This window comes from Bufo gargarizans, chromosome 1 (genome assembly GCF_014858855.1).
Source record: "Bufo gargarizans isolate SCDJY-AF-19 chromosome 1, ASM1485885v1, whole genome shotgun sequence".
NCBI classification, from domain to species: Eukaryota; Metazoa; Chordata; class Amphibia; order Anura; family Bufonidae; genus Bufo; species Bufo gargarizans.
This window is the reverse complement of record NC_058080.1, coordinates 60,964,683-60,984,503: the sequence shown is the minus strand read 5'-3', so window position 1 is coordinate 60,984,503 and position 19,821 is coordinate 60,964,683. Positions and strand designations below refer to the sequence as shown.

General features: G+C 42.5%; 1 protein-coding gene across 4 annotated transcripts in view; it reads right to left on the bottom strand.

The window, feature by feature from the left end:
- DOK7 (docking protein 7) overlaps window positions 1–19,821 on the bottom strand; it is a 119,403-nt gene that overhangs the window by 30,490 nt on the left and 69,092 nt on the right. For 3 of the 4 annotated variants that reach the window (XR_006390128.1, XM_044295740.1, XM_044295752.1), the window contains exons 7-9: window positions 12,668–13,491; window positions 2,306–2,354; window positions 79–150 (exon numbers count right to left, since the gene is read on the bottom strand). Coding sequence is in view for 3 of the 4 variants with exons in the window: in XM_044295740.1 (XP_044151675.1) it covers window positions 79–150; window positions 2,306–2,354; window positions 12,668–13,491 (945 nt within the window). In the remaining variant the exon portion in view is untranslated. The remainder of the gene's footprint in view (window positions 1–78; window positions 151–2,305; window positions 2,355–12,667; window positions 13,492–19,821) is intronic. The other variant, XM_044295763.1, reaches the window with a different exon arrangement.

Below are 19,821 nucleotides of genomic sequence, written 5' to 3'. Positions count from 1 at the left end.
TAAGTTTTCTTAAATGTGGTTTCAAAATTTATTTTGTGCTACAATGTATACCTTTTACAGTAATCATCTCATACTTACCAGTGACAAGTAACATTGGTGGGACTTTGTGAGGTTTATGTGCTCCTGTTGATGCCAGTGCTGAGGTGGCACCTACAAAACCAGTACATAGAACACAAATTTTCATAAATGATAATCCTTTATCTTGCACCCTTTAAACTTTTTTTACATGTTGAAGACCTGCATCCCAAAAAAATTAAAGGCTATTGACACTTTCAGAGGCAATTTATTATTGTTATTATTATTATTATTATTATTACATTGTACTCATTTTGAACTAAAAATCATTTTTCCATTTGGTCTTCATTAAAAATCTACAGCCCCTTTCTCTGTACAGACTAGAGATTCCCTAGTACCAGACTCTGTGTTTATACTGTTTTCCACAGGCAGGTCAGCTGACGGCTCCTTATCTCTCATCTCCTGACTACATAAACACTTATTATAACTCAATTCTTTCATTACTAATAAAATTTTGACCTAAATAAGTGTTTATGAGTGATAAAGGTAAAGGGATATACCGTACGTAGCCAGAAGATTATGATCCATAGGGGTTAATTTTCTACACTGATGTGTCCTATTTTGTGGCTGGTGAACAAGTTAGTCAAGGTGCTGGACCTAAAGGTTTTTTTTGAGACCCACCCTAAACAAACAGAACTCGCCTGCAATAAAAAAAGTTTGTAATATACTGTCAAAAAGTTAAGTAAATCGGTTCACAGAAAAATGGTCATGTGACGCTCTTTTTCTGAAAATCCTGCTTCTGCCAACATCATGTCCTTTACCAGGTTTCTGGCCAAAGTTATGGATTGGATGTCACTTCTGCTGAAGACTGGGCCAGAACTATTCCTGTCCCTGGTGTATGCACAGATTAGGTGGATTCCGAAGTTTGCTCATGTGCCAAGGAGAGGAATAGTTCTGGCTGTATCCCCAGCGGAAGTGATGTCTCCTATATACGCCAGGCCAGATACCTGGTAAGAGACGTGGGTCTGCGTAAGCAGGTTTTTCAGATGAGGAGCTTCACGTTCCCAAGAGGTTGATCCATGGTAAGTGCATTACAAAATTGCTTCTATGGTCATGTTATGTGTAATTAAGGTGGGTTTGCAGGACCCATTGGGTCCCAGAAAACCCTTTAAAAGTCTTTGCATCCTACTGTAGACAGGGCTGAGATGGGAGGCAACTGCTGCCAGTTATCTTATAGCCAGGCGCTAGACTGTGAGAAGGAGAAAGAGGGGCATGACTGATCTCCTGCTGAGACACAGAGATTCATTTATATAGTTGGCACCTGTTTGCATTCATTTTTAGGTATATTTCATACAGTTTGTGATGTGAACCCAGCCTTATTTATACTAAAACAGAAAATTCAGCAAATTTAATTATATTCAGTCACTTAAAGGATGTAGCAGTGTCTATTTAAAAATCCAGCATAAAGGAATTGGGATGTAACAATTAAAGGGGTTGTCTGGGTTCGGGGCTGAACCCTCATATCACCTCTTCTGTATTCACTTAGTATGTATGAGAGGAGCATTGGAGCATTTTCTTGCTCTGATGCTCCCCTTTGCCAGGCTGCATCTCTGCAGTGCAAGCCCCTGTTTGTTGTGAGCTGGTGATGTATCATGCTTCCGATCGCTATGCTAGGCGGAGGCTCCCACCTAGCAGTGAGCCCGATGATGTCACAGGCACAGATGGGCGGTGTATAGAGCTTCCACAGGCTATTTTGAAGGCAAGTACTATGCTACGTACCCGCCTCCAAAAGAGCCTAGTGTAGCTTCATACACTGTCTATCTATGCCGGTGACGTCACCGTGCTCAATGCCAGGTGGAAGCCTCCGCCTAGCATAGCGATGTGAAGCCCGGGACAGCACCACCTTACAGCAAACAGATCAGATGTTGATGACCTATACAGAGGCTAGGTCATCAGTATTAAAGATTTAGAAAACCCTTTTAACTATCCTGCCTCCCACCTTCTTCCACTGCTCTCATGATCTGTGGTATCTTTAATAGTGGAATTCGCACTCCCGCTCTTTTCACGCTAAGTAAAGATTGGCAAGAAAAAAGATAACTGACTTTTTAATGGATTTCAATGGCTTTTGTCACGTGATAACCAAGATAACACTGTGCCATGTGTTATCAGTGTCAATGTTAGCTCGGCTACATCTGTATTATGAGGATAGATCATCAATATCTGTAGCCCGTATAACCCCTTTAAGGGAAAGGCTACATCCAACAGTAAATGAGAAAAAATATCTGCTCACCTTGTAGGGGTGTCGTCGATAAAACTCCTGGATGAAGGGCTGTAGCTCCCTGAAGTAGAAACATAGAAATTAAATCGAGAAGACTTCAATTGATTTATACATATACTACATATGGTCCCAATATATACACATTCATATAGTGAAAGAAGGGTTGAAAATCCAGGTGATCTGTCTTATAGGGAACTCCAAGACCATTTTGCTATGCCTAGACTTTCCAAATACCTATCCAAACGTTTTTAAGACTGGTCACTATTAACCCCATAAGGACCAATGACATACATGTACGTCATATCTGGCCGGGACATAAAGACCAGTGAAGTACATGTACGTCATGCTGATCGGGTGGGTGCAGGAGCTGCGCCCGCCTGATCAGAGGCAGGGGCCCTGCAGTCACTGATAGCCGGACCCCTGCTGTATGCGCCGCATCAATGAAAAAAACACCAATGCCGGCGCAATAACCCTCGCACTGCCGCGGTCAGCGCTAACCGCGGCACATGCGGGATCCTGCCGGGTGTGGGGTGGCCATCGGGTCCCCGTGCTGCTGTGACGGGGGAACCGATGGCAGGGAAGGCATCTTCCTTAGGCATCTTGGCTGCCTTCAGTGACAGCCTGTGAGATGGATCCAGCCCCCTGGATCTCACAGGCAGGAAGCTGTAAGTGTATTATAGTGGTAATACACTTACAGCGAATACATGACAATACAGATGTCATGCATTGTAAAGGGGATCAGACCCCCAAAAGTTCAAGTCCCAGAGGAGGACAAAAATATTTAGTGAAAAAATAAGTAAAAAAAAAAAGTTTTACAAAAAAATTAAAAGTTTCAAGTAAAAATTTTTTGGGGACATATTAGGTATCAACCGCCTCTATAAAAACACAATCACATGACCTAACCCCTCAGGTAAACACAGTCAAAAAAATTTAATAAAAACTGTGCTAAAAAAACATTTTTTGTCACCTTACATCACTTAAAGTGCAACACCAAGCGATCAAAAAGGCGTATGCCCCCCAAAATAGTACCAATCTAGCCGTCACCTCATGCCGCAAAAAATTAGCCCCCACCTAAGACAATCACTCAAAAAAAAATAATATATGGCTCTCAGACTATGGAGACACTAAAACATGTGATTTTTTTTTGTTTCAAAATTTATATTATTGTGTAAAACTTAAATAAATAAAAAAAAGTATACATATTAGGTATTGGTATTGCTACATCTGTAAAGACCGGCACATGACCTTACCCCTCAGGGGAACACCGTAAAAAATAAAAAATAAATAAAAACAGTGTCAAAAGAGCCATTTTTTGTCACCTTACATCACAAAAAGTGTAATACCAAGCTATCAAAAAGTCATATGCACCCCAAAATCATACCAATCAAACTGTCATCTCATCCCGCAAAAAATGAGACCCTACCTAGGACAATCTCCCAAAAAATAAAAAAAATATGGCTCTCAGAATATGGAGACACTAAAACATGATTTTTTTTTTGTTTAAAGGGATTCTGTTTAAAGGGATTTGAGGCCTATAACCTAAACATATGGACAGGTCCCTACTAATAACCTGAATCCGAAACTGTCCTTATTAAATGTGCCTGTGGCTCTATTAGCACATAAAACAGGTTTTTATAACCTGTCATTCACCTACCTAAGGTGCCCAAGGGGACGTCGCTTCATACAGGGTGCCCGGCTGCAGCCATCTCCGTCTGGTGCCCAGCGCCGCCTTCCCACTAGAAATCGCCGCCCTCCCTTTCTATAGAGCCGCCTTCCTCACCTCAGCGCCGCCTCTGAAATCGTCCGCTCCCTCCCTACATAAAACATCCGGTGTTGGGGGGGGAAGCAGGCAATTGCAGGCAGGGACGGGGACGAGCCTCCCTAGCATCACGGTTGAAGCTAAGGAGACTTGTCCCCCCCCCCCCCCCCCCGCCTGCCATTGACTGCCCCCCCCCCCACCCAACACTGGATGTTTTCATCCATGTACAGGGAGAAGCAGCAGCAGCGGTGCGGGGACCAGGAGCGGCGCGGGGAGTGGGGTAAGTATATTTCCTCTGAGGGGCCTTGCACATGGGGGGGCTGTTGTATGATGTTGTATAACCCCTTTAAGGAAGGCCGCACTGGGGGCACTATGGAGGTAGGGGGTGTTATCACAGAAGAAAAAGGAGGCAATTATATATAGACAAAAAGGGGGCATCATTACAATACTTATACAGAGGATCCATAATAATACTACAGAGGGGGCCATTATAATACAGAGGGTACATTATAATAATACAGAATGGCTCCTCTGTATTATTATAATGGCCCCCTTTGTAGTATTATTATTATGGCCCCTCTACATAATTATTAAATATAATGGCCCCCCTGTATTATTATACTATAATGGCCCCTACCTTAGTATTATTATGGACCCTCTGTGTAATTGTTAAATATAATGGTCCCTATATTTAATAATTATACAGAGGGTCCATAATAATAATACTACAGAGGGGGCCAAAATAATTATACAGAGAGGGCTATAATTATAATACAGAGGGGGCCATTATAATAATAATTCAGGGGGACTATAATATATAGGGGGAATAATATTATGGGGTACTCTGTCTGGCACTAGCACAGTATTGGGGGTAACAGCAGGATGACAGTGTTGAGGCACCAGGGTTGGGAGGACGACAGTAAAGTGAGGAATCTAAAAAACATTCCGTGAAACTCTGCAGAGACGAGAAGTGGCTGAAAGAAGGTGTCATGGTGGTGTTATCTCCGAATGAAGAAGTTGAGGAAAGTCTACATCACAGGAGACGTTACTGGATGTAACGGGTATGGTGCGGTATTCTACTGTATATAATAATGTCCATCTACATATCAGTTTACGGTAGGGTTTGGGGGGATATAGAATTTGGCCCACACTGGTCACACTCTGCGTGTTCTGAATTCTGGGGGCTCCCACCCATCAACTACATTATCTGTACTCAGAGAGTTATCACTGTGCTATCTGAGGTGTTACATAGGACTGCAGGGAACATCTACTACATTATCTGTACTCAGAGAGTTATCACTGTGTTATCTGAGGTGTTACATAGGACTGCAGGGAACATCTACTACATTATCTGTACTCAGAGAGTTATCACTGTGTTATCTGAGGTGTTACATAGGACTGCAGGGAACATCTACTACATTATCTGTACTCAGAGAGTTATCACTGTGTTATCTGAGGTGTTACATAGGACTGCAGGGAACATCTACTACATTATCTGTACTCAGAGAGTTATTACTGTGTTATATGTGGTGTTACATAGGACTGCAGTTGACATCTACTGCATTATCTGTACTCAGAGAGTTATCTCTGTTATCTGAGGTGTTACATAGGACTGCAGGGAACATCTACTGCATTATCTGTACTCAGAGAGTTATTACTGTGTTATATGTGGTGTTACATAGGACTGCAGTTGACATCTACTGCATTATCTGTACTCAGAGACTTATCACCGTGTTATCTGTGGTGTTACATAGGACTGTGGGTGACATCTACTGCATTATCTGTACTCAGAGAGTTATTACTGTGTTATATGTGGTGTTACATAGGACTGCAGTTGACATCTACTACATTATCTGTACTCAGAGAGTTATCACTGTGTTATCTGTGGTGTTACATAGGACTGTAGGTGACATCTACTGCATTATCTATACTCAGAGAGTTATCACTGTGTTATCTGAGGTGTTACATAGGACTGCAGTTGACATCTACTGCATTATCTGTACTCAGAGAGTTATTACTGTGTTATATGTGGTGTTACATAGGACTGCAGTTGACATCTACTGCATTATCTGTACTCAGAGACTTATCACCGTGTTATCTGTGGTGTTACATAGGACTGCAGGGAACATCTCCTACATTATCTGTACTCAGAGAGTTATCTCTGTGTTATCTGAGGTGTTACATAGGACTGTGGGTGACATCTACTGCATTATCTGTACTCAGAGAGTTATTACTGTGTTATATGTGGTGTTACATAGGACTGCAGTTGACATCTACTACATTATCTGTACTCAGAGAGTTATCACTGTGTTATCTGTGGTGTTACATAGGACTGTAGGTGACATCTACTGCATTATCTATACTCAGAGAGTTATCACTGTGTTATCTGAGGTGTTACATAGGACTGCAGTTGACATCTACTGCATTATCTGTACTCAGAGAGTTATTACTGTGTTATATGTGGTGTTACATAGGACTGCAGTTGACATCTACTGCATTATCTGTACTCAGAGACTTATCACTGTGTTATCTGTGGTGTTACATAGGACTGTAGGTGACATCTACTGCATTATCTGTACTCAGAGAGTTATCTCTGTGTTATCTGTGGTGTTACATAGGACTGTAGGTGACATCTACTGCATTATCTGTACTCAGAGAGTTATTACTGTGTTATCTGTGGTGTTACATAGGACTGCAGGTGACATCTACTACATTATCTGTACTCAGAGAGTTATTACTGTGTTATATGTGGTGTTACATAGGACTGCAGGTGACATCTACTACATTATCTGTACTCAGAGAGTTATTACTGTGTTATATGTGGTGTTACATAGGACTGCAGTTGACATCTACTGCATTATCTGTACTCAGAGACTTATCACTGTGTTATCTGTGGTGTTACATAGGACTGTAGGTGACATCTACTGCATTATCTGTACTCAGAGAGTTATCTCTGTGTTATCTGTGGTGTTACATAGGACTGTAGGTGACATCTACTGCATTATCTGTACTCAGAGAGTTATTACTGTGTTATCTGTGGTGTTACATAGGACTGCAGGTGACATCTACTACATTATCTGTACTCAGAGAGTTATTACTGTGTTATATGTGGTGTTACATAGGACTGCAGGTGACATCTACTACATTATCAGTAATAAAAAAAGGGGGCGTGTTCACAGGTTGAGTGGGGGGGGTGAATACTTGGCTTGCCACCCACGCTACGCCACTGCCTGTGGCTTAGAGACCTTTGAGAATATATGCAATTAGCAGAAATTCCTTGGATATTTATTTAGTGACAGTACATGAGGGAGAGTAAAAAATAGCAGTGCTCTGCAGACCTCATGGTCAGTAGTCGGCAGGGGAATGAAGAAGGGATTTGTGCTGCTGTGGAAACCCAAGCCAGCATTTATTCCTGCAACTAACTAGTGGAAGTGATTAATAAAAATAAAATAAAAACTGCACACCAACGTATACGGTATTCACAAAAACATTCACCTAATGTACAGCTGTATTTGTGTTTTTGTGACCTGAACATAAAGACCATTAAGAACACATTCATCCCACAGTAAGAACTATCAAAATGATCTACGTTTTACCGTTTTAGTGATTAAAAAATGCATATTACCCCAGGCAATGGATGGATAGACCCTTGCACCATCCTACAAATTTTACCTATACTATTGAGCACTGTACTCCACTCGTCTCAGCACATATACACAATCTACAAAACCAGATATATACCGGATATAAACAATGACCATTTCTACACAGGCTTAACCCTTTGGATACCGGAGGTTTTTTCCAGTTTTATTTTTATTCCCCATCTTCCTGGAGCCATAACCTTTTTATTTTTCTGTTCACATATCCATATTAGGCAATTTTTTTTTTGCGGGACAAGTTGTACTTTCTAATGCCACCATTTAATATCGCATACAATGTAGTGGGAAGCTGGGAAAAAATTCCAAATGGGGTGGAATAGGAAAAAAAACGCAACTCCTCCACCGTTTTACGGGTTTGTCCCTACGGCGTTCCCTTTGCGGCAAAACTGACCTGTTCACTTCATTATCTGGGTCAGTACAATTACAACAATACCACATATGTATAGGTTTTATATGTCTAAATACTGTAAAAATTAATAAAAAATTCTGACCCCCATAACTTTTTTTATACCGTAGTTGTGTGCGGGCTCATTTTTTGCAGGACGATCTTTAGTTTTTATTGATACCATTTTGGAGTCTGTGTGACTTTTTGATCATATTTTATAAAAATGTTTTGGATAAAGGAAGTACGCCATCCGCCGTAATGGAAAAATATTTTTATATCTTAATAGTACGGACCTTTTTTTGGATGCGATGATGCCCATGATGTTTATATTTTTTGTTATTTTTTTATTTATGTTTTGTTTGTTTTTTTATTAAGGAAAGGGGGGTGATTTCAATAGTTTTTTTTCATATATATATATATATATATATATATATATATTTTTTTTTTTTACATTTTTTTTAACTTTTTTATGTTTTTGTAGTCAGTGTAGGAGGCTACAACACTCACTATTTTTTTTTTTATTCAATATTACCATGTTCCATACAGGAGCATAGTAATATGTGAATTGCTTATTTCTTATGTTGATCTGCTGGCCAACATAAGAATTGCAGCTCTAATACGCTTAAAGTCAATTGCCGGCATCCCCATTGGCCTCACGAGGTTTAGATTCCATGATCACCGCATCAAAAGGCCTTAATGACCGCAATTGACATTATTGAAACAGCAGAGACCCGTCAGCCATGGTGCCCGCTACACGTGCGAGCGGGCGGGCGCCATGTTTACACATGGTAGCGAAAGGGTTAACCATCTCTAACCGCAAGCCCATCAAGGACTCAATCTTGGCACATAGGGGGAGATTTATTAGACTGGGGTAAGACAGAACTGGCTTAGCAACCAATCAGATTTGACCTTTCATTTTTCACAGCTCCTTTGGAAAATTAAAGGTGGAATCTGATTGGTTGCTATGGGCAACTAAGCCAGTCCTACCTTACACCAGTTTGATAAATGACCCCCATAGTTTTTAAATAATTTATAGTCATCCATTTCGGTGTACACCCTAAGGCTAGTTTCATACTAGGGCTTTTATATCTGGCAGGCTGTATCTCTCTGTAGCAACATGGATGCTGTCTGGCCCCATTAACTATAATAGTGACCTGTGGAGATCCGTCCAAACTCGGTAAATACTGTATGCCGAGAATTGGCCGGATGACCTCCGCCGGTCCCTGTTATAGTTAAAGGGGCCGGTGGGTATTAGGTAGCGTCCGGCAATGCCGCCTCCGGACATCTCCGGCAGGGAACAGCCTGCCAGATATGTGTAGCGCTAGTGTCCTGACTTGGCTCATGGGCGTTTAAGACTCATAGATACGCATGGGGAGTGAAGGCTGATTCCACAAAAGCGGTACTGTAGCATGAAAAAGGAAGGGCTCAGGACACACTGGGCATCGCAGCTTGCTGGGCACGGGGCTGTGCAGTCAACGACCAGTCAGAGTGCCCATGCTGAACCCCCTCCACTGCCGAAAAGGCCTAGAATGGGCATGTCGGCATCAGAATTTGGACCATATTTGACCCTCCAATATTCCATGTCATATTGTGTCCTCTAATAACAGACCGTATTTCATAATATCTGTCAGTATTCACGGAGAGACGCCGCGGCAGGCTTATAAAGATGCCCCAGAATTGTTATTTAGCAGACATGTCAGGAGAGGTGACGACAGGTCACCTGCTGCATTGTAGTCAGGTCGTCACAGCCGTTTCCTGGAGCACGCGTCGTTCCTGTGATAGTCTAAACGTAAATGCACTTTATGACACGGCGAACCTTCCAGCGCTCTCACAGCAGCTTCACTCTATTTTCAGTATAATATATGGTGAGATCTCTACGAGGTGCTGAAAGATTATTTTCTATGCTTCCTCTGAAAGTGCAAATTGGCGTCATTAAATTATTCAAAGGCCGATCCCAAACTGCGCAGATGCCATCTGTGTACTGTAATGATGACAGCTCGTCTTGGGCCCTGGCGTTGACTCATACCGCCATGTGAACTTTAATAAGCGCGCAGAGCTCCATTTTCTGCGGAGATTATAAAGAGCCTATAACTAGACGTGCTCCAGCTTGTGCCTAATAATCGTACAGACTTCTCTGCTCCTTCACAGTAATGTCTGCAGCTGGTAATGAAGACAAAGCGGCCCCTATGGCACAGACCTATGGCGATGGGCAGAGATGGGCCTTGATAAGCTCTCATGGCCATGTTTAATTGCTTCATCACAGATATTTGGGCTCTGGGAGTCTATCAAAATACAAATGAGTCATCCGACAAATCAAAGAAATGTAACCTGTCTGTCTGACTTGATCCGCTTCTAATGTTAATGTATTATATTTTGTGTACTGTGACCCATAGGTTGTGTATGGAGAGAGCAGTGAGTGTTTCCCTAGTTATTGTGGCTGGGCAGGGGTGGCACCACCCTTTCCTCTCTAGGAGGAAGTAGTTGGCAGTCTAGTGTGAGCTGTGAATGTGTAAACAGCTAAAAGCAGCAATGAGCAGATTCCTGCAGGGAAACCTAATACCCATGAGGCTTAGAAAAGCAGCAAAGCATCAGCATATGCGCCAGCCTTCGAGGTAAGAGGTCACTGAATGCAGTAAAAAGTTCAGCAACCATATAAGGAGGATTGCTGTGCATTTGTCAGAGAAAAGTAACACACTTACATTGAGGCTACAGACTTCTCTGCATGTGGTGGTAGCACGTAAGCTTCAGGCTTCCCATCATATAAAAGAACAGCCTGATCACCTGTTTAGAGACTATGCTATACTGAGGAAGATACCCATATAGTCGTGGTCAATTTAGGGAAGTTTTTGCAGGACTATAAGAAAGAGACTCAGCCCTCTAGCTCGCATATAAAGCCTTGAGAATTGCATATGCGAACAGTGGAGACTGTATTTATTGTGTATAGTGGCTGTGTAAGCTGCAGTAAATGACAGTAAAATTGTGGCATCAAACCTGGCTTCATCATTGGCCAGAGAACCTCAATACCAGGGAGTCCCCAGAAGGGAGAAAAAGGTACTACTACTCCTATCCTTCACACCGCCCCTGCGGCTCACTGCACGTCACCTGTCTGCCTATCTGTCTACCTCATATATATCCGCAGTGAGAGGGGAGAGAGCAGGCGTGGTGCTGGTGGCGAAGATAGGAGTAGTAGTAGTCATGGTAGCAGTCGTCACGCTTCATGGGTCTGGGATGGAGGAGCTGTAGTTACACCTGCTCACCGCTGTGATGTTGACGGCAAGCAAGTAAGCAGTGAAGGGAATGCAGGACTCACAAAACAGCTATGTTCTCCTAAACAGCTGATCGGAGAGGGTGGCGGCAGTCAGACCCCTGCTGATCTGACACTGATGTCCTACCTTGAGGATAGGTCATCAATATAGGAAATCATCCAACCCCTTTAACATATCTTATCAGATAAAAATACCTTTTTCTCTCTCTAGCAGCTCACTCCTCTGCACTCTTCCCCTATCCATAGACTTTTATGAGCAGCATGTCTGTGTGTGTCTCTCTGTACTTCCTCCCTCTTTCTCCCCACTTCCAGCTCAATAGAGTTCAATGGGAAGCTGTAATCTGACCCTTTATTGAGTTGACAGTCTGTTTGAAATCAGCAGAAAATGTTATTTTAAGAAGGTGGAAGGGTGAATTATTCTCTGATAAAATATATTTTTTAAAGTTTCTTGTATTCACTGGTGTTATTGATTCATGCAAAGTTTGCTGAAAGTACAGTGACCATTTCTATATTGAATCGGATAGGTCATTAATATCAGAGCAGTTGGGGCCCGACTCCCGGCACATCCAGCAATCAGCAGTTTAAAGGGGCTGCAGTGCTTGGCCTGTGATGTCATATTCATAGGTAAAATGGCCTTTCGGCAGCTAAGTCCCATTTAAGTTGATGGGATAGAGCTGCAATTGCAAGCACAGTCACTATACAATGTACAGCATTGTGCTTAGTATAGTACTAAGAGGCCATGGTGCTCATCCAAGTGGTGTGGCCCCATCAAACAGCTGATTGGTGGGTGTAGTTGGAAGTGCGTGATAACCTATGCAGAGGAAAACCCATTTCCCAGTTTGCAAAGTGTTTACAACTTCATACCATGTCTTGACTGAGAGGAAATTAAAGGTGTTATCCTCAGGATAGGTCATCAGTTTCTGATCAGTGGGTGTCCAACACCTGGGACTCCCCACGATCAGCTGTTTGAGAAGGCTGAGACTGCCTCCTCACAGCTTAGCAAGCACAGCGCCATACATTTTATAGCGGCTGTGCTTGGTATCACAGCTCAGCCCCATTCACTTAAATGGAACTGAACTGCCTGTAGGCCACGTGACCAATAAATATGACTTCACTGGCCTAGGGTAAGCTGCGAGGAGGCCCATGGACCCCCACCGAACAGCATAAAACATTTTAAAAAATTGCTTTAAACTAGTGTGAATAAAGTACCATAACATGCATTGGTGCCATACAATTATTTGAGACCCATAAAAATATATACATATATAGATAGTATATATATCAAAGCTATAAAGAAAGTAATTACCTTTAGCCCCCCACATACTGGGCAAGCGGAAAAAAGGGCTCTGGTAATGCCAGGCTGCGGGCTGCAGATTTCACAAGTCTCACTTGTTCCTGCAGCTGCCAAGTCACTTCCTTTAGGTTCCATCCCCTGTGGTTGCCCCTTTGGAGCTGTCCACTTTTGAACAAAGTCTACATATGTCTCATCACCTGAGTCTTTGCTTTCTTGGAGTAATGATGCCGTTTTTGAGTCAGCATGGGGGAGCAGCAGCTTAGTATCACTGGTGCTTTGAGTTCCTTGTGCATGGTCCTTAGGTAATGTGGAATCTGAAGTCTTGTGTTGAGGTTCTCTAGCAGCTGCCTGTAAAACACTTCGAGGTGTGTCATATAGATGTCTCACAGAGGCAGGAATCTGATATTCAGACCCTCTCTGCGGATCCGGATGTTGACATGTACATAGATTTTGATCGGTGGCCATAGCCAATGGTAAGCTAATCAATGAGCCAAACTCCTCACCATGACAAATGTCCAGACTCTCAGCATAGGAAGAAAAGCTTCCAGAATAAGAAGAGTGACTGCCCGTAGCTATCCCACTGTCAGAAGAACTTTGACGCCCTATCTCCTGAAGGTGTCTAGACGGTGCTGGCTTCGGAGGTGGCTTGGATGCACGAAGGGCTTCAGCATATGCTTTATCTTCTCCAAGATGAATGGCCTTTGCTGCTGCCATACCATGACTTTCGGCAGAAGTGCTGGCCGAGGAAGGATCTGCCCAGATGGTCAACCGGCTTCCGGCACTGGCATCTGAATGGCTGGTGTCTGAAGAGGAACTGGACAAACTTTTGTCATCCCCTGCAATAGATGAAAGTTTTTGTTTAATCACCCTTCTAAACATGAGTTAATAGAAAGACTTACTGTAGAAGATACCAATGAAAGGCAATGGAAGGCAGTGTTCATTTAGAAAGTGCAGTGGCAGCTGCTCTATTCTTTCCTTTCTATGCTAAGCCCAAAAGCAAGCAGACAGGTGAGTGATAACGTGAACTGGGAACCAAAAATTTCTGGTATTAATTAACTGTACAACCAAAATTAAGGCATTAAAGGGGCAAGATAATATTTTTAGACAATGGAAAGGATGGTGAAAAATATATGACTTAACGAATCCCCCACTGCTGCCCCACCGACACTTACTAGGTCCAATCTGTTGTCCATTTCCTTGTCCTGGCCTACTCTGCAATCACTGTCTACAGTGGATCACCGCGGAGACCAGAAATAGGCTCCATGGGCATATCCTGTGTGTCAAGCCAGAGACAGGAAGTGGAGACCAGCGGGAACCCAGTAAACATTGGAACAGTAATGCTGGGGACGGGTGGGTAATGCTTCTGTTTTTTTCTTTACCCATTCTGAACTAAGTTGAAACAAAATTGTTAGATGGAAAGAAACCATTACAACAATTTGCAGTCCCATAGTCTTTACCACAAAAGGGAGAAGAAGGCATTTACATTTTAAAGGGGTTGTCCCATTACAACAACTTATCTCCAATCCACAGGAAAGGGGATAAGAGTCTTATTGACAGGGTCTGACCACCTGTGTTCCCCCGTTGAAGTGGTGGACATGCATGTACACTGCCGCTCCACTAAACTCTATGGGACTGCAGGACATAACAAGTACAATCACTTGGCTTTTTCCAGTAGTCCCATATAATTTAATGGAGTGGCACATGCATGTCAATTCAAACAGGGGAACACAGGTTCCCATTCTAGTGGCCAACCTCACCAGTCAGACCCTCGCCAATTAGACACTTGTCCCATATCCTGTGGATAGGGAATAAGTTATTGTTATGGGACAACACGTTTAAAGGGGTATCCTGGAAAAGATAATGATGACCTTTCCTCAGGATAGGCCATCATTATCACATCGGCGGAGGTCCGAGTCCCAGCACCCCCGCCGATCAGCTGTTCCAGGGAGCTGTCGCAGTCACCGGAGCTGTATATAGTATAGTGGCTATGCTTGGTATTGAGCGGCAACTAGGCCTTGTGACCACTGTAAGGTGATGTCACTGGCCTAGGAAGAGGCTTCAACCTCAACCTAATAGAGGACCAGTGGCATAGCGTGGGGGGGGGCCAGGGGAGCCGTTGTCATGGGCGCCAAATTGTAGGGGGCGCCAGGCAGCAGGCAATATAATGAGGATGATGGAAACCTATGGCTCCCATACCATCCGTTCTACCTTATAATCTTAAGGCCAGGCCCGAAGCCTATGAAGCAGTAGAATAGCGCAGGAGATCGCAATTACATCACCGTGACCTACTGCGCCGGGTCTCGCAAGTTGACGTGATGACGCGGCGCAGGAGGACGCGGTGATGTGTTCCTGACCGCCTCCGCCGAAAGCCCGAGCAAAGGCTACAAGAGGCGATGAAGAGAGGTGAGTATTTTTATTTATTTTTTAAAGTAAGTACTAGGGGCCATACTAGGGGCATTATACAGGTGGGAGAAAGAATGGGGGCCATTACATATTATACAGAGGGGCCATTATATATTACAAAGAGGAGCCATTATATGTTATAATTTTACAGGGGGACCATTATATATTATACAGAGGGGCCATTACATATTATACAGAGGGGCCATTATATATTACAAAGAGGAGCCATTATATGTTAAAATTATACAGGGGGGGCATTATATATTATACAGAGGGGCCATTTACGCCATTATATATAATAATTATACAGCGGGGCCATTATATATTATACAGAGGGGCCATTATATATAATAATTATACAGGGGGGCCATTATATATTATACAGAGGGGCCATTTACGCCATTATATATAATAATTATACAGCGGGGCCATTATATATTATACAGAGGGGCCATTATATATAATAATTATACAGGGGGGCCATTATATATTATAATTATACAGAGGACCCATTAATAATGGCCCCTCTGTATAATTATAATATATAATGGACCCTCTGTATAATATATAATGGTCACCCTGTATAATCATTATATATAATGGCGTAAATGGCCCCTCTGTATAATATATAATGGTCCCCCTGTATAATTATAACATATAATGGCTCCTCTTTGTAATATATAATGGCCCCTCTGTATAATATATAATGGTCACCCTGTATAATTATTATATATAATGACCCCTCTGTAATATTAGGATATACAGACGTGGACAAAATTGTTGGTACCCTTTGGTCAATGAAAGAAAAAGTCACAATGGTCACAGAAATAACTTTAATCTGACAAAAGTAATAATAAATTAAAATTCTATAAATGTTAACCAATGAAAGTCAGACATTGTTTTTCAACCATGCTTCAACAGAATTATGTAAAAAAATAAACTCATGAAACAGGCATGGACAAAAATGATGGTACCCCTAGAAAACACAGAACATAATGTGACCAAAGGGACATGTTAATTCAAGGTGTGTCCACTAATTAGCATCACAGGTGTCTACAACCTTGTAATCAGCCATTGGGCCTATATATATGGCTCCAGGTAATCACTGTGTTGTTTGGTGATATGGTGTGTACCACACTCGACATGGACCAGAGGAAGCAAAGGAAAGAGCTGTCTCAAGAGATCAGAAAGAAAATTATAGACAAGCATGTTAAAGGTAAAGGCTATAAGACCATCTCCAAGCAACTAGATGTTCCTGTGAGTACAGTTGCACATATTATTCATAAGTTTAAGATCCATGGGACTGTAGCCAACCTCCCTGGACGTGGCCGCAGGAGGAAAATTGATGACAAATCTAAGAGACGGATAATCCGAATGGTAACAAAAGAGCCTAGAAAGACTTCTAAAGAGATTCAAGGTGAACTTCATGCTCAAGGAACATCAGTGTCAGATCGCACCATCCGTCGTTGTTTGAGCCAAAGTGGACTACATGGGAGACGACCAAGGAGGACACCATTGTTGAAAACGAATCATAAAAAAGCAAGACTGGAATATGCCAAACTACATGTTGACAAGCCACAAAGCTTCTGGGAGAATGTCCTGTGGACAGATGAGACAAAAATCGAAGTTTTTGCCAAGGCACATCAGCTGTATGTTCACAGACGAAAAAATGAAGCATATCAAGAAAAGAACACTGTCCCTACTGTGAAACATGGAGGAGGCTCTGTTATGTTCTGGGGCTGCTTTGCTGCGTCTGGCACAGGGTGTCTTGAATCTGTGCAGGGTACAATGAAATCTCAAGACTATCAAGGAATTCTAGAGAGAAATGTACTAGCCAGTGTCAGAAAGCTTGGTCTCAGTCGCAGGTCATGGGTCTTGCAACAGGACAATGACCCAAAACACACCGCTAAAAACACCCAAGAATGGCTAAGAGGAAAAAATTGGACTATTCTAAAGTGGCCTTCTATGAGCCCTGACCTCAATCCTATTGAGCATCTTTGGAAGGAGCTGAAACATGCAGTCTGGAAAAGGCACCCTTCAAACCGGACACAACTGGAGCAGTTTGCTCATGAGGAGTGGGCCAAAATACCTGCTGAGAGGTGCAGATGTCTCATTGACAGTTACAGGAAGCGTTTGATTGCAGTGATTGCCTCAAAAGGTTGCGCAACAAAATATTAAGTTAGGGGTACCATCATTTTTGTCCATGCCTGTTTCATGAGTTTATTTTTTTACATAATTCTGTTGAAGCATGGTTGAAAAACAATGTCTGACTTTCATTGGTTAACATTTATAGAATTTTAATTTATTATTACTTTTGTCAGATTAAAGTTATTTCTGTGACCATTGTGACTTTTTCTTTCATTGACCAAAGGGTACCAACAATTTTGTCCACGTCTGTATAATGGCCCCTCTGTATTATTATTACATATATATATAATGGCCCCTCTGTATAATTATTATATATAATGGCCCCTCTGTAATATTAGGATATATAATGGCCCCTCTGTATTATTATTACATATATATATAATGGCCCCTCTGTATAATTATTATATATAATGTGACCCCCCCCCCAGTATTATTAAAATATATAATGGCCCTCTCCATGTTATTAAGATATATAATGGCCCATTATATATCCTAATATTACAGAGGGGCAATTATATATTATACAGAGGGGGCTATTATATATTATATACCAGTAAATAACTACTGTGGACAGTGGCCATTTATTAAGAATTCATATCACATATACATATTGCATTATCATTATCTTCTCTATTTACAGTTCTGTACACAGTCTATGTGCATAACGGTACTTTCACACTTGCGACAGAGGATTCCGGCAGGCAGTTCCGTCGCTGGAACTGCCTGGCGGATCCGGCAATCCGGATACAAACGGATGGGATCTGTCTGACAAATGCATTAAAATACTAGATCCGTCTCTCTGGTGTCATCCGGAAAGGATTTTTGGCCGAAGAGAAAAATAGCGCATGCTGCGGTATTTTCTCCGGCCAAAAAACATAAGAGGGACTGAACTGATGCATCTTGACCGGATGGCTCTCCATTCAGAATGCCTTAGGATAAAACTGATCAGTTTTTTCCGGTATTGAGCCCCTGTGACGGAACTCAATACTGGAAAATAAAACCGCTAGTGTGAAAGTACACTTAGCAGCCAATCCAGACATCCAAAAAACGGAGGACACCTGCAGAGTAATGTGATGTATAGCCTTCCTGCAGAAGTGGTAGCTGCAAATACAGTGGAGGAGTTTAAGCATGCATGGGATAGGCATAAGGCTATCCTTCATATAAGATAGGGCCAGAGGCTATCCATAGTACTTAGTATATTGGGCAGACTAGATGGGCCAAATGGTTCTTATCTGCCGACACATTCTATGTTTCTATGTGGGATTTACAGTCACGGTTATAATATTCATTTTATTCCTGCACATCCACTGGATATTTCCCAATAATGATATGGAATATACTGTATAAATGAAGCAGGTGCTTGTCCGTGCTTACTTTCTAATTACGAGGCCTGAATCCCTAGTATAATGCTGTGGGTTCCTCCAACTCTTGCTGTAATTCTCTGCATGTTGGAAAGTTGTTCTAGTAATGCCGGATCATGAATTTCATTTCACATGTCACAACTTAATTGCATTTATAATTATGTGCATAAGAATGAGCTTCTCAGCATAAAGTTCCCATTAGAGACACAGGCTGCCTACTGTTACAGTCTTTTTTTCCCTTTGTTCATGATGTATGCACCCATCGGACTGCACTGCTGTACTGGTAAATGCCGTAGTGACAGCCTGTTTTGGGCCTTAAAAGGGTTTTCCGAGATTTTTATACTGATGACTTATCCTCTGGATAGGTCATCAGTATCTGATCGGTGGAGGTCCGACACCAGGGACCCCTGCTGATCAGCTGTTGAGAAGGCACCGATGCTCCTGTGAGCGCTGCAGCCTTCTTCCTGATCACCAAGCACAGCGCCGTATATTGTATAGTGGCAGTGCTTGGTATTGCACTCAGTCCCATTCACTTCTATGGGGCTGAGCTGCACCTAGGCCACGTGAACGACGAATGTGACGTCACTCGGCCTATGAAAAGCTGAGAGTAGGCCGGGGCGCTCGCCGGAGCACTGGTGCCTTCTCAAACATCTGATCAGCGAGGGACCCGGGTGTTGGGCCTCCACCGATCAGATACTGATGACCTATCCTAGGAGGTAACTAAGGGGCATTAAGCTGGGCCGTTGCCTTTTCACGGCAGCCCGGTCACATGAGAGCTGTGCTCCTGCCCTAACAGCCCGACCGACAGGGCTGTTCAAACCCTTACATGCTGCAGGCAATGGCGCCCGCCGCATGTAAGCATTGACAGAGGGAGCGCACTCCCTCTGTCTCCCATTGCCCCGCCGCAAGGTTGCCAATGTGTGTATAGCCAGGCAGAGACCTGGTGTAGGCCCTAAACCTGCTGTGAGTTTTCCCCAGGAGCCTACGTCTCTGGCGCAGCCTGGTGGTCAAAGTCAGTATAGCACTGACATTAAAATGCATTGCGCTATAAGGATGGTGCATTGTATTTTAGAAGCAATGAAAATATTGCCTGTTATAGTCCCCTTGTGGGACTACTAGTGGTTAAAAAAGTTAAAAAGAAAAAAAACATTTCATAAATAAAAAAAAAAAAAAAAAATACTCTACACAAATATCATGTAAATTATCCCCTATGGTAAATGCCGTAAAAAAAAAAAAAAAATGACAGAATTATTC